This window comes from Crotalus tigris, unplaced genomic scaffold (genome assembly GCF_016545835.1).
Source record: "Crotalus tigris isolate CLP2741 ecotype Arizona unplaced genomic scaffold, ASM1654583v1 scf7180000023712.884563, whole genome shotgun sequence".
In the NCBI taxonomy this organism is placed as follows: Eukaryota; Metazoa; Chordata; class Lepidosauria; order Squamata; family Viperidae; genus Crotalus; species Crotalus tigris.
This window is the reverse complement of record NW_024100134.1, coordinates 726,086-741,830: the sequence shown is the minus strand read 5'-3', so window position 1 is coordinate 741,830 and position 15,745 is coordinate 726,086. Positions and strand designations below refer to the sequence as shown.

The 15,745-nt window shown below is 44.3% G+C and overlaps 1 protein-coding gene across 2 annotated transcripts in view; it reads right to left on the bottom strand.

Moving 5' to 3' along the window:
* Positions 1-3,417: 3,417 nt before the first annotated feature.
* TBX4 (T-box transcription factor 4) overlaps positions 3,418-15,745 on the bottom strand; it is an 80,920-nt gene continuing 68,592 nt past the window's right edge. For both annotated transcript variants that reach the window (XM_039320849.1, XM_039320850.1), the window contains exons 8-9: positions 10,498-10,739; positions 3,418-5,992 (exon numbers count right to left, since the gene is read on the bottom strand). In XM_039320849.1, coding sequence (XP_039176783.1) covers positions 5,361-5,992; positions 10,498-10,739 — 874 coding nt within the window. In that variant the 3' untranslated portion in view covers positions 3,418-5,360. The remainder of the gene's footprint in view (positions 5,993-10,497; positions 10,740-15,745) is intronic.

Sequence of the window (15,745 nt, the reverse complement as noted above, 5' to 3'; positions counted from 1 at the left end):
AAATTGGGTGTCACTTAACCACCGTCTTGCTTAGCAATGAAAATTCTGGTGCCAATTGTTGTCGTAAGTCGAGGACTATTTGTAAGTCCTCCACCATCGGCTTTAATACAGGTAGTCCTCAACTTATTTTCTTTAGTGACCGTTCGCACTGAAAAAAGTGACTTAGGACCGTTTTTCTCACTTGCGACCATGGCAGCATTTTCCCCAAGGTCACAGGATCAAAATTCTGGCGTTGGGCAACCCATATTTATGACGGTCTCAGTGTCCCGGGGTCGCAGTGTCCCGGGGTCATGTGATCTCCTTTTGCGACCTTCCCAGCTGGCTTCCGACAAGTAGAGGGGTTAAAGGGGAAGCTGGATTCACTTAACGACCGTATGGTTCGCTTAAAACAAGGGTAGGCAACCTTGGCCCTTTTATGACTGGTGGACTTCAACTCCCAGAATTCCTGAGCCAGCCATGCTGAGGAGAAATGGAGAGATTAACATCCTGAGCCATGCCGGCTCAGGAATTCTGGGAGTTGAAGTCCATGAGTCATAAAAGGCCAAGTTTGAAGACCCTTGCCCTAGCCCAGGGGTAGGCAACCTGGGCTCTTTTATGACTCGTGGAATTCAACTCCCAGAATTCCTGAGCCAGCCATGCTGAGGAGAAATGGAGAGGTTTCCAAGCAGAGCCATGCTGGCTCAGGAATTCCGGGAGTTGAAGTCCACGAGTCTGAAAAGAGCCGAGGTTGCCTATCCCTGGCTTAAAAACTGCAGTGATTTGTTCAAAACGGTGGCAAAAAAAAAGGTTGTAAAATCAGATGCGATTCACTTAAAACCACCTTGTTTAGCAATCAAAATTCTGATCCCAATTGTGGTCGTAAGTCGAGGACCAGAACAAACAGTCCTGCACATTACAAGCGAACTCCCCAATGGTTCGGTTTTTTTTAATAAAAACAAAATTCACTCAAGGAAGTTTCCATTGAGTAACCGCAACCCCAGAATCTACCTTTTAGTCAGTGAAAGCTACCCGTAGACAATTTTTAGCAGTTATTTTTATGTGCCGATATGCAAAATAAAAGGTTCATATTATAACAGTGTTTTTTTTAAAAGAAAAAACGAACAAAAATCTCTTTTGGTTTCTAATAGAGATTTATCTGTAGCATATATATGTTATGTAACCAAATCTTAAGTTTTTACAACAGAGAATGGTGTAAATAATAATGGGGGGGGAGGGGGAATCCTTAAATAGCTCTCTTTTTATTTATTTATTTATTTTTTTAAAAAATCTCCTTGCAACATTTCATTCTTTTACTAGGAATTTTATCGTACAAAGAGCAAAGCTGAATGGAACACGTGGGCCTGCGTTTGTGAGAAAGATAATACATATTTTTATATAAAGATATATAGGTATATAAATAACTATTCAGCATGCAACATTGGCGGTGATGCCCCAATTTTGATCATTATTTTCTTTTTAAAAATCTTCTGTATGAAAAATAAACTTTTCTTTAGCAACCTTGATGACAGGAAAATGACTTTTTTTAAAAAAAATCCTTTCCCCCCCCCACAAAAAAAGAGTACTTTCTGTTGCTAACTTATTCCTTACTATACAGATTCCTGTGAAAGGGTGAACTGAATCAATCTGGGTGACCTCCCCCCTCAAACAAAAACTTGATAAAAGTTGGAATTTTTAAGAAGTTCAAAAGTTGCTTAGATCATGTATTCTTTAATTCTTCTTTAAAAGCCAGGAATGAGAGTAATTCCAGTCAAGCTACCATATGTTGGATGCTTTGAAGAGTATTGTTCGACTGGTATGGTTTTCTGAGCGCTGAAGATCCCTACTACACATGTATTTTGTTTATTTATTTATTTATTTTTATACTGCCTTTGTTATTTTTATAAATAACGCAAGGTGGAAAGCAACCAGATATCCGTTCCTACTTCTATTTTCCCCATAACAAGAACCGTGTGAAGTGGGTAGGGCTGAGAGAGAGCGACTAGCTCAAAGTCACCCAGCTGGTTTTCATGCCTAAGACAGGACTAGAACTCACCGTCTCCTGGTGATTGGCCCAAAGTAACCCAGCTGGTTTTCATGCCTAAAGCAGGACTAGAACTCTCAATCTCCCGGTGATTGGCCCAATCACCCAGCTGGATTTCATGCCTAAGACAGGACTAGAACTCACCGTCTCCTGGTGATTGGCTCAAAGTCACCCAGCTGGTTTTCAAGCCTAAAATGGGACTAGAACTCTCAATCTCCTGGTGATTGGCCCAGTCACCCAGCTGGATTTCATGCCTAAGACAGGACTAGAACTCACCATCTCCTGGTGATTGGCCCAAAGTCACCCAGCCAGTTTTCACGTCTAAGGCGGTACTAGAACTCACAGTCTCCTGGTGATTGGCTCAAAGTGACTCAGCCAGCTTTTGTACCTAAGAAGGACTAGAACTCACAGTTTTTAACCTGGTGCCTTCACCACTATGCCAAACTGGTATGGAATAAATCAACTGAATCCACTCTGTGCAAGACAGGTCAAAAAAGTCAAGATGGCGCTCACACCCACGTTGTGCAACCCACGTCAAAAAGGGATGGAGCTTCAGTCACACTGTTTAACCACCATCTTGATTTTTTTTCTCTCTTACCTGCTTCACCTGGGCTGTCCCTGGTCATTTCTTAATGCAAAAGAGTCCGCAGATGGATTCACACAAACCACATAACCAAACGTCCAGGGCTTGTTTCTGGGATAGAGTGACATGTGAACGCAGCCTGTGTTGTTTATTAAACCAGAGTTTATAGCTGAAAACATTGTGTAAGCCTATCTATGATTATTTTGCTAACCATAGTTAAATTAATTAAGGCTTAACCTATGATGTGAACATCGTTACTAAGCGTTGATCTTGCTTAACACACTGCTCGGATGGAAAGTAAGGCAAATTCTTGGCTAGAAACCTTTTCTGAGGGGGTTCCCCGATTAAAAAAAAAATGCTCTGTAAAATTCAGGATAAAGCATCAAAATCTGTTCCCTGCTGTGCTAGCTTTCTAGTGGCAGAGAGTTTTGAAAATTCCATCCCACAACATTTCAGAATTTGAAAGATTTTGCCTCGGGGCTAATTCCCTGCAAGAAAAAGAGAAGGTTAAACACATTTTAAAAGTATTTAAACCAATTCTCCGATACAGATAATCCTTGACTCACAGCTATTAATTTAGTGACTGTTCGAAGTTACCACAGTAGTGAAAAAAGTGACTTACGGCCATTTTTTTTTTTTTGCACAGCCATTGTAGCATCCCTGTGGTCACGTGATCAAAATTCGGATGCTTGACAGCTGACTCGTATTTATGACGGTCGCAGTGTCCCAAGGTCACGTGATCTCTTTTTGCAACCTTCTGACAAGCGAAGTCACTGGAGGAAGCCAGGTTACTGACTTAACAACTGCAGTGATTCGCCTAACAATTGTGACAAAAAGGTCATAAAATGGGGCAAAACTCAACAATGGTTTCAGTTAACAACAGAAATTTGGGGCTCAGTTGTGGTCGTAACTTGAGGAATGTCGGTACAAACCCAGGCTGGAAATCTGAGGCGGCTACATAATATCTCCGAGGGACAAATTCCAAATTCCCAGCTTCTGTATTTATAATTAGCTGGAATAATTTTCTGCGGTTCTCGGTGGAGCCTCAGGATTAAGGATGGATGAAGAGATGTCGCTTGGGTTAGCAGGGTGTTTCCCCAAGGACGGAAATTCCATTCTCTGCAATCCAGGAAATTAGAAAAACATGACCTCATATTTCTTTGGTTTTATCCAAGACAATTTAGCATCGCTAAGAATTTGGCTTATTTTTTAAAAAAAAAAAAAAAACGGCAGAAAAACACTGATTTATTTCTGCTCTTGGGAACGCGGAAGGCAAAGAGCTGCAGCCCAAATTTCTGCCTTTTTTTTTTTTAACACAGCTTGGGTTAGGTTTAATCCAGGAGGTTCTTTGAGGGGGGGATTAAATCTGGTGTCTTGGGTACTTTTTTTGGGGGGGAGGCACCTTGCACCACAATGTTTGAGGAGAACCATTTAACACTTTTAAAAGCAACTCCGTTTTAAAAACACCCTCTCTTCTTTTTTTTTTTTTTGATGATCAGTATCCTAGCACCCTAAATCGGAGGTCCCCAACCTTGGCAACTTTTATAACTTGTGGACTGGCTGAGGAATTCTGGGAGTTGAAGTCCACAAGTCTTAAAATTGCCAAGGTTGGAGACCCCTGCCTTAAATGGCTAGGTTTAAGCAGGAATGGAGTGCATTGTAGTTCTCTCTCTCTCTCTCTCTGTGTGTGTGTGTGTGTGTGTGTGTGTTCTGTTTGTTCTTCAAACCAAGGGCACCCAAAGTGGGTTCACACACGCTCACATTTCCCTGCTGCTTCCTTTGCTTCCGGGCCACCAAGCCGGAAAGATTGAGGAACTCTGTTATAGATGACAAGGCTGAGCCACTGGGAGGGGGTCAAGCACCATCATGAATCTGGAGTCCCTTCGTGCCCACAAGAGAGGTAAGTTCAACCCACCTTAAATTCCACTGACTCTCCTCTACCGCTCATTTGCTTTGACCGTTAGTAGCTCAGATTGTTGTAGAGAGCTTAAGCCTGCAATAAATCTTTATATTCATTTGAACTACCTGGACATCCTGATTTTCCCCACTAGGCAATTTCCAGCAAAAAATACTGGCCTTGTTTTTTTTTTGTTGTTGTTGTTGGTAGGTGATAATAACCAGAGGTAAAATCGGCTGCAGCTAAGGGGAAAAAATTGTGGGATTTTTTTGCTGCCCTTACATCTGGGAGCCCAAGTTATGTCTATCGACTTTTCTTGGATGGAGTAGAAGACCCTGATTTTGACAGATAATCAAATGAAGCTTTGAGCATTTTAGGAACTGTGAAGAGAAGGAGAGGCAGAGTCAAAAGAGGAATCAGCCTAGAATCGTTACGTTCCCACAAATGGTCTAAGCCCAATACCTCTTGAATGCTGTTGACGTTTATCTATTTAGTTAATGTTAGTTAATTAGATTCTGGTGTGTAGGCATGAGCAATACATCTGTTTAACTGGAACTTAACCTGTGATCCTAATTCTTTGCACCTGAAAGGAACTCAGTGAAGAATGTGTTCTCTAAGAGGCAAATACCCAACTGGATCCCTGGGACAGGGGGTCCATGCTGCTAAGCCAAACCTCTTCCACCGAACTGACCCCACCGCTCCTCCCAACAGAGTTCCTCTGGCGTTGCGCAGAAAGTCCCCAACACCCACAGAAACACAAGTCGGCGTAGATGCAGCGGGCGTGCAAGGCATCCATGAATATTCACACCGAATTAACCGTCCGGGAGCAGCGAATCGAAATCACGTGGCGACACGTGGAATCATCCGTCAGTCCAGTTGTCCACTGTGCTGACTCCTGAATGATACTGTAAAGAGGATTCCCTGGACAAAGAGAAAGTCTGGGAGTACAGAAACTCGTTGGCCGGGCTTAAGTGGGGCGACGGGAGCTTCCTCTCCCCCATCCGTTCTCTGGGGAAGGGCGATCCGGGAATCCTCTCGCGAGGTTGGGAGAGCTGATTATAGACAGCGAAAGGGCTGTTGCCCGGTGTCTGCGATCCTTGACCGGCTATGGGTGGGAGGCGTGGCATCATGGTGGTGGCCGTGAAGTGAGCAGGGAAGGGCTGGTAGGGGACAGTCTCCATGGTCTGAACGCTGTAGCTGGTGTAAGGTGCAACTGAGGTCCACATATTGCAGCTCAGAGGGGGAGGGGGTGGGGGAGGAGGTGGGGGAGGAGGAGGAGGAGGAGGAGGCAGATCTTCCACCCCTGACACGCCTGCAATTTCAGACCCGGAGTACATGCATGCTTCTCGTGGGGTCACCTCGCCGCAATACGGGGGACTCAACATCTGTTGTTCGTAGGGTGGAGGCGACCGGAAGTAGGGGTCTTCTCCGGCGGAAGAGGTTGGTTCCAGATACGAACGTTTGCAGGGTAAGTCCAGGTGCCGGGCCCCTTCTGTGGAAGTGCAAAGAATTCTTTTTTAATTCTTGGTTCTTATTGGCTAGGTCAGGGGTCCCCAATCCCGGTCCATGGACCGATACCAGGCCACGGCATGCCAGCAACCGGGCCGCACAAACAAGCAAAGCCCCATCCACGAGATGTAGGCAGCACACAAAACCACGCACCTCCGGTCCGCGGAAAAACCTCTCTCCACAGAACCGGACCCTGGTGCTCAAAAGATTGGGGGACCTCTGGGCTAGGTAGTCCTCATTTAACAACAGCTCGCTTAATGATCCTTCAAAGTTACAATGAACAGGTCTTCCTTCACTTACGACCACCTCACTGAGCCTAAATTTTCCACAGCTCAGCAAGACCGTTGCTAAATAATTTTTTGGCCAATTTTACGACCGTGCTTGCCACAGTTCTTAAGGGATTTGCTGCAGCTGTTCAGTTAGCAGTACGGGTGTTAAGCGAGTCTGACTTCTCCCATTGACTTTGCTTGTCAGGTCGCAAAAGGGAATCACGTGATCCCGGGACATTGCAACCGTCGTAAATACGAGTCAGTTGCTCAGTGCCCGAATTTTGATCATGTGACCCTGGGAGATGCTGCAATGGTCATAAAGGCTGAAAATGGACTTAAATCACTTTTTTTCAGTGCTATTGTAACTTTGGACAGTCACTAAACAAATGGTTGTGATCAAGAACTACTGCTAGTCCTTAACTGTGTAGGATATTTTTTTTAAAAAAATGATCTGGAACATAATAAATTGCTTAAGGAACTTCCACATGCGCAGAATCTCACCACCTTTATTTTATTTATTTTTCCTCAAAGGATTTTCCTCATTAGCAAAAAAAAAAAAAAAAAAAAAAGACAGAGCACAGACAGAGTCTAGCTCAGTAGTAGGCAACCTTGGCTCTTTTATGACTCGTGGACTTCAACTCCCAGAATTCCTGAGCCAGCATGGCTCAGCATAGAAACCTCTCCATTTCTCCTCAGCGTGGCTGGCTCAGGAATTCTGGGAGTTGAAGTCCACGAGTCATTAAAGAGCCGAGGTTCCCTCCCCCTGGCCTAGATCAGTAGTAGGCAACCTTGGCTCTTTTATGACTCATGGACTTCAACTCCCAGAATTCCTGAGCCAGCCATGCTGAGGAGAAAGGGAGAGGTTTCCATGCTGAGCCATGCTGGCTCAGGGATTCTGGGAGTTGAAGTCCACGAGTCATAAAAGAGCCAAGGTTCCCTCCCTCTGGTCTAGTTAATCCTATCAATCTTAATTTCCAGGATTTTGTTCCATCAGCTGAGAATTTCAGTAACTTGGGGACCCACTGCTTTCTTACATCCAGCCATGACTTTTTACAACATGCTGCAGTGTTTGGATACTTGTGTTCAAAAGTGTTTTACATTTGCCAGCAGCCCTATTCAGGAGGCTGGGGAAATCTTGCAAGATAAAAGTAAGGGCTTACTCCAGGAATGGTTTAAAAAACAAACAAACAAAAAAAAAAACAGGACAAGGGAAAAAAACCCAGTTGTTCAGAAAATATCTCCTTTCTTATCTGACAGTGTTCTGGGGTCAAGACATTTTGTTAACTGTTATAAGATGCTTTTTAAAATTGTTATTATTAGATTTGTATCCTGCCTTTTTTTTTACACACACACAAACAAACACACATGCGCGCACGCGCGCACACACACACACACACACACACACACGGTTAACTCAAAGTAGTGGACATGCCTAAAACTCCTTTCTCCTCCTGTTTCCCCACAAGAATAACCCTGTGATGCAGTTTGGGTTGAGACAGAGAACCTGGCCCAAAAGCTACCCATCTGGTTTCCGTGCCTAAGGTAGGACTCGAACTCACAGTCTCCTGACGATTGGCCCAAAGTAAGCCAGTCAGCTTTCACGCCTAAGGCATAAAAGGTGGGACTAGAACGCACCATTTCCTGGTGATTGGCCGAAAAGTCACCCAGCCGGCCTTCACGCCTAAAGTAAAACTAGAATTCACAGTATCCTATTGATTAGCCCAAAGTCACTTAGCCAGCGTTCATGCCTAAGGCAGGACTAGAACTCACCGTCTCCTGATGATTGGCCCAAAGTCACCCAGCCAGCTTTCACGGCTAAGGTAAAATTAGAATTCAAAGCCTCCTGGTTTCTAAGCCAGCACCTTCACTGTGACACCAAACTGGCTCACTTATGTTGAAACTGAATGGCGCAAATTAATTTATTTCTGACAAAGGGTAGTAGAGCTGGCAATATTAATGATTTCGTTTGCTTTCAGCATAGTAACCGTATTGCTGATCTGCCTCTCTGTTCCTCCATCCTGCTTATTCATTACTAAAAATAATTTCATTGCAGTAGCTCAGGGTTAGTTTCCTAATGCTCAAGAACTAGCCAAACAAAAATTAAATAGTAAGCACACTCTCAACCAGTGAGGAACCCTTAGAGAGATTCAGTACAATCCCAGCTAATGAAGAACCTTTGAGAGGTTCCTGATCCCAACCAATCAAGAACCTCTGGGAAGGTCCAGCACGATCCCAGCTAATGAAGAACTTTTGAGAGGTTCCTGATCCCAACCAATCAAGAACCTTTGGGAAGGTCCAGCAAGGTCCTAGCTAATGAAGAATCTTTGAGAGGTTCCTGATTCCAACCAATCAGGAATCCTTGGGAAGGTCCAGTATGATCCCAGCTAATGAAGAACTGTTGAGAGGTTCCTGATCCCAACCAATCAGGAATCCTTGGGAAGGTCCAGCACAATCCCAGCTAATGAAGAACTTTTGAGAGGTTCCTGATCCCAACCAATCAAGAACCTTTGGGAAGGTCCAGCAAGGTTCTAGCTAATGAAGAATCTTTGAGAGGTTCCTGATCCCAACCAATCAAGAACCTCTGGGAAGATCCAGCACAATCCCAGCTAATGAAGAACTGTTGAGAGGTTCCTGATCCCAACCAATCAGGAATCCTTGGGAAGGTCCAGCACAATCCCAGCTAATGAAGAACTTTTGAGAGGTTCCTGATCCCAACCAATCAAGAACCTTTGGGAAGGTCCAGCAAGGTCCTAGCTAATGAAGAATCTTTGAGAGGTTCCTGATCCCAACCAATCAGGAATCCTTGGGAAGGTCCAGTACGATCCCAGCTAATGAAGAACTTTTGAGAGGTTCCTGATCCCAACCAATGAAGAACCTTTGGCAGGTTCAGCACGATCCCAACCAATCAAGAACCTTTGGGAAGATCCAGCAAGGTCCTAGCTAATGAAGAATCTTTGAGAGGTTCCTGATCCCAACCAATCAGGAATCCTTGGGAAGGTCCAGTACGATCCCAGCTAATGAAGAACTTTTGAGAGGTTCCTGACCCCAACCAATCAAAAACCTTTGGGAAGGTCCAGCACGATCCCAGCTAATGAAGTATCTTTGAGAGGTTCCTGATCTCAACCAATCAGGAATCTTCGGAAGGTCCAGCACGATCCCAGCTAATGAAGAACTTTTGAGAGGTTCCTGATCCCAACCAATCAAGAACCTTTGGGAAGGTCCAGCAAGGTCCTAGCTAATGAAGAATCTTTGAGAGGTTCCTGATCCCAACCAATCAGGAATCCTTGGGAAGGTCCAGTACGATCCCAGCTAATGAAGAACTTTTGAGAGGTTCCTGATCCCAACCAATCAAGAACTTCTGGGAAGATCCAGCACAATCCCAGCTAATGAAGAACTTTTGAGAGGTTCCTGATCCCAACCAATCAAGAACCTTTGGGAAGGTCCAGCAAGGTCCTAGCTAATGAAGAATCTTTGAGAGGTTCCTGATCCCAACCAATCAGGAATCCTTGGGAAGGTCCAGCACGATCCCAGCTAATGAAGAATCTTTGAGAGGTTCCTGATCCCAACCAATCAGGAATCCTTGGGAAGGTCCAGCTTGATCCCAGCTAATGAAGAACCTTTGAGAGGTTCCTGATCCCAACCAATCAAGAACCTCTGGGAAGATCCAGCACAATCCCAGCTAATGAAGAACTTTTGAGAGGTTCCTGATCCCAACCAATCAAGAACCTTTGGGAAGATCCAGCAAGGTCCTAGCTAATGAAGAATCTTTGAGAGGTTCCTGATCCCAACCAATCAGGAATCCTTGGGAAGGTCCAGTACGATCCCAGCTAATGAAGAACTTTTGAGAGGTTCCTGATCCCAACCAATGAAGAACCTTTGGCAGGTTCAGCACGATCCCAACCCATCAGGAACCCTTGGGAAGGTCCAGCACGATCCCAGCTAATGAAGATCCTTGGAGAGGTTCCTGATCCCAACCCATCAGAAACCCTTGGGAAGGTTCAGCATGATCCCAACCAATCAAGAACCCTTCCAAGGCTCTGCAGCCAATCAGGAAGCCTCGGAAGTTTCAGCCTGCTCCTTACCAACCAAAGGCCTAGTTCGTTTCTTTACTTGGATGTCAAAAACCCCAGACCTGCCTCAAGTCTGACCTTCTCCAGCAGAAGATCCCCCCATGAATCTGTTCAAAAAGATCTCCCCCAGTCCCATTCCCTTGCCTCACCTCTCCGTTTCAGACAGTGGTAGAAGAGCCCAGATTCCCTCTGTCCCGTGAAGGTGTTAATTGGCAGATCCTGGGCATCTGAGGCGGCAAACTGCATGTGAGCGCCATTCTCGTACTGGTAGTGGTGGAGGGACTGGTGGCTTCCGTGAGGTGGGCTGAGGTCCGATTTTCCGGAGAGTTGACCGTGCGCGGACACCAACCTCTGTCTCATGATGGTCTTCGAGATCACAGGATACTCTTTGCTGCAAAGGTTAGTAGAAAAGGGATGAAGTTTTCCCTTGGCTGAGAAACAAAACGTTTCGTTCTTCTTCCTCAAGAGAAAAGAACAGTCCAGCTGCCTTTTGAAAAAGCACTTTTGAGGTAACTGTGACCTGGACGACTGAGAATCTCCACAGCGGTTAATTGGATTACAGGTAGACTTCAACGTACGACCATGATTGATCCTCAAATTTTGGTTGCTAAGCAAGACGGTGGTTAAGTGAGTTTTGCCCCCTTTTACAACGTCATCCAGGTCGTGGTTGTCCCAAAGGGGCTTTTTTCAGGAGGCCACTGGACTTTCTGGTTTTTCTTGGAAGACGTTTCGCTTCTCATCCCAGAAGCTTCTTCGGTTCTGACTGGATGGTGGGGAATGGAAGTGTTTCTACTCTAATAATTCTCCTTAAAATCTTAAAGTTAATAACCAAAATTTCTTCTATACCAGTGGTTCTCAACCTTTTTAATGCTGCGACCTCCAACCGATTGTAAGTCGAGGACTACTCAATCGGTCGTAAGTCGAGGACTACTCAACTGGTGCAGCACCATTTGCAGAATGGGACTTTTGGCGGGCTCAGCAGGGCAGAGACATCCTGGACAATTCCTATTGGCTTTTGAAAGCCAATAGAATTAGACTCTATTCAGGAGAGTCTATTCTATTGGCTTTCAAAAGCCAATAGAATAAAAGTGAGTAGCACAGCCAAGGAAAAGGGGGGAAAAATGGCAGACTGCGTTGTTTGGTGACCCCCGTGAAATGGTCGTTCGACCCCAAATGGGGTCCCGACCCACAGGTCGAGAACCACCGTTCTATACTATTATTGCATTATTAACTTGTTGATGTAGATGGTGAGAACTTATGTAGATAAGATGTGTATCTGGAATATTAGACTTTGGGAAGAATGATGATAAAGGAACTGGGGTCATCTAAAGTGTGGAAATGATCATCATTAAACGTTAAATTTAAATATTAACAGAAAACTAAAATTGAGAAAAATGGATTAGGTCATTGATTGTCTAAAGACTGAAAGTTAAAACAACTAAGGCAGTGGTGGCGAACCTATGGCATGCGTGCCAGAGGCGGCACTCAGAGCCCTCTTTGTGGGCACGTGCGCCATGCCCTGGAGATGGCAACTGTCCCTCTTCAACCAGCCGCCTGCTAACTTGCCAAGGTCCCACATGGCTGGATGCATCCCAGCACCTATTCTATTTAGAATAGAATAGAATAGAATAGAATAGAATAGAATAGAATAGAATAGAATAGAATAGAATAGAATAGAATAGAATAGAATAGAATAGAAAATAGAATAGAATAGAATCTTTATTGAGAATAGAATAGAATAGAATAGAATTTTTATTTAGAATAGAATAGAATAGAATAGAATTTTTATTTAGAATAGAATAGAATAGAATAGAATCTTTATTGAGAATAGAATAGAATAGAATAGAATTTTTATTTAGAATAGAATAGAATAGAACCTTTATTGAGAATAGAATAGAATAGAATCTTTACTGAGAATAGAATAGAATAGAATAGAATCTTTATTGAGAATAGAATAGAATAGAATTAGAACAGAACAGAATAGAATAGAAGCTGGGAGGGACCTTGGAGGTCTTCTAGTCCAGCCCCTGCTTGAGCAGGAGAATCTATACTGTTTCAGACAAGTGACTGTCCAGTTTCTTCTTAAAAATCTCCAGTGATAGAGTGTCCACGATTTCTGGGGGCAAGCTGTTCCACTGATTAATTGTCCTCACTGTTAGGAACATTCTCCTTAATTCCAGGTTACTTCTTTCCTGATCAGTTTCCAACCATTGTTTCTTGTCCTGCCCTCTGGTGCTTTGGAGAATAGTTTGACACCTTCTTCTTTCTGGCAGCCCCTCAGATATTGGAATATTGCTATCCTGTCACCCGTTTCTTCTTTTCTTTAGACTAGTAAATTGAGGACTATCTGTAAATCTCATGTTAAAATATGCTGGGCCTTTTTGTTATTTTATTTTTTTATATAAAGGAAACTTAATTCATGGAGTCAAAGGAAAAAAAAGTGGATGCATTAATTTTGGCAGACTTTGCATTTGAGAAAAGCCAACATCTGGAATGTGCAGGGGCCGATGGTGTCAGGCAGTGGCCGCCCGGCCCCTGCCTCGCCTTGCCCTGTGACAATAGCACCCCCGCCCTGCCTCACGTTGCCTTGCCTCTCCCTGCAGGACGAGCCTCCTGCCCACTGCCCCACCTGCCAGAGACCCCCTGGACCTCCCCCAACCCTGCCCAGCCTCCACAGGTGTCCCTCCCACGAGCAACATTGAGGTGATTACGCCTACCTTGGCCACACCCACCCAATCTGCCATGACCACCACAGCCACGCCCACCCAGGGGCCATGCCCACCTGACACCGGGCGATAAATAAGTGGGTGTTGGGTTGCAGTTTGGGCACTCGGTCTCTAAAAGGTTCGCCATCACTGAACTAAGGTACATATTAACTAAAAATGATTGATAAATGTTAGAAAGTTACTTTCTGTCTGATGGACAGAACAAGAATTGTATTCGTTAAGATACGAAACAGTAGATATTAAGGGCGAAAGAGAAGGAATGGGGATTGTAACAGTTTGAGATCTGTACCAGTGATATTTATGTGTAACAGAATTATTGTACCCAGCCACCACGTTGCTTTCAAATAGTTAAAGGTAATATTAGAAAATCAATAAAAATGTACAAAAAAAGAAGAGAGAAAATATTTATACTCTTTGCAGATAGCTCCAAATGGCCTCAACGACTCTCTGAAAGAGTGCAAATGACCGGCTGTCTGCAAGGAGTATAAATACTTCCATTCCCCACCATCCAGTCAGAGCTGAAGAAGCTTCTGGGAGGAGAAGCGAAATGTCTTCAAAGGAAAAACAAGGAAGTCCAGTTACCTCTTGGAAAAGCACCTTTGGGACTCCTTTTACAACCTTTCATGCCACAGTTCATTCAGACGCTCGGCAACGGACTCATATTTACGACGGTTGCAGTGTCCCAAGGTCACGTGATCCTGTTTTGTGACCTTCTGACCAGCAAAGTCAATGGGGGAAAGCCACATTCATTTAACAAGCGTGCTCTAATGAATACTTGTATAAGGTTTCCTGCTCGAATAGGGGGTTGGACTAGAAGACCTCTAAGGTCCCTTCCAACTGTATTACTCTGTGTTCTACGTTCTAGCTGTGGAAATTCGAGAAATATTTGATGCAATGGACTCATTACATTGTTTGGTGCAAAAGCCTCTGACCTACAAACTGTATTTTCCCAAAAATTAGACCGGGTCTTGTATTAATTTTTGCTCGAAAAGACGCATTAGGGTTTATTTTCCAGTTAGGTCTTATATGGTTGTAAGTCAAGGACTACTTTATAGGGGACAGTGGTGAAATAAATAGATTCTTATTTGGGAATCTGTAACTTTGTAGTTACTTTCAAAATTTACTAGATGTAGCAGTAGAATACCACGTGGTATGTGCAAAGAACTGACTGGGAAAGCAGAATAGAATAGAATAGAATAGAATAGAATAGAATAGAATAGAATAGAATAGAATAGAATAGAATCTTTATTAAGAATAGAACAGAATAGAACAGAGTAGAATAGAATAGAACCTTTATTGAGAATAGAATAGAACAGAACAGAATCTTTATTGAGAATAGAATAGAATAGAATAGAATAGAATAGAATAGAATAGAATAGAATAGAATAGAATAGAATAGAATAGAATAGCAGAGTTGGAAGGGACCTTGGAGGTCTTCTAGTCCACCCCCCTGCTCGGGCAGGAAACCCTATACCATTTCAGACAAATGGCTGTCCAGTCTCTTCTTAAAAGCTTCCAGTGTTGGAGCATTCACAGCTTCTGGAGGCAGGTTGTTCCACTGGTCAATTGTTCTAACTATCAGGAATTTCTTCTTAGTTCTAGGTTGCTTCTCTCCTTGATTAAATCCTCTCTCCTACTGTCATCTCCTACCACAGGGGTCCCCAACCCCCGGGCCACAGCCAATTCACAACCGGACCACGGGCCACCGCACACATGTGCACGCGCAGCTCAACTCGTGCAAGCGATGGGCCGCTGTTTATGCGCGTGTGCACGCAGCTCCGCTTGCAGTAGAGCTGCCTGTGCAGGCACATGCGCGTCGGCCTGCCGCTCACGCAAGTCGAGCTGCACACCTGGCTATCGCTCATGCAGCCCAATTCCCCTCTTCCCCCCCCCCGCCGGGCTGCCAAACTGCAAAAGTTGGGGACCACTGTCCTGTAGCCTATATCCCTGGTATCTTATGTTGTCCATTTGCACCCTCAGCTTTCTTTGCAAAGCATCTGTGGCCTCAGTCCTTCCCAAGGGCCAAATGCTTTACAGTGTGCAAAGTTCTGCAGTATGCAACATGCTGCTTGGACGAAGGCCCATATGGACTTGGCAGAAGTGGACTATGAATCAATGCCATGTGCAATACAGATGGGAAACAGATTCAGGGTGAGGTGTTCTGCCTGGGGCCACCCAAATTTCAAGAACTGAGCTGTGCTTTAGACAGTAAATCTCCCAGGTTGAGAGAAGTCAGAGGCCTCTGGGCCGAACAGCGGCAGCCAAAAAAGCCAAGGCAATCCTAAGTTGCATTAACAGAGAGATTCAATCAAGATCATGGGAGGTACTACTATCACTCTATAAAGCCTTAGTAAGATCACACCTAGAATACCACACTTGGAATATGGCATCCAGTTTGGGCGCCACAATATCAAAAAGATGTTGAGACTCTAGAAAAAGTGCAGAGAAGAGCAACAAAGGTGATTAGGGGACTGGAGGCTAAAATATATAAAGAACAGTTGCTGGAATTGGGTCTGTCTAGTTTAATGAAGAGAAGGACGAGGGGGGACATGATAGCAGCATTCCAGTATCTGAGGGGCTGCCCCAAAGAAGAGGGAGTCAAGCTCTTCTCCAAAGCACCTGAAGGCAGGACAAGAAGCAACGGATGGAAACTAATCAAAGAGAGAAGCAA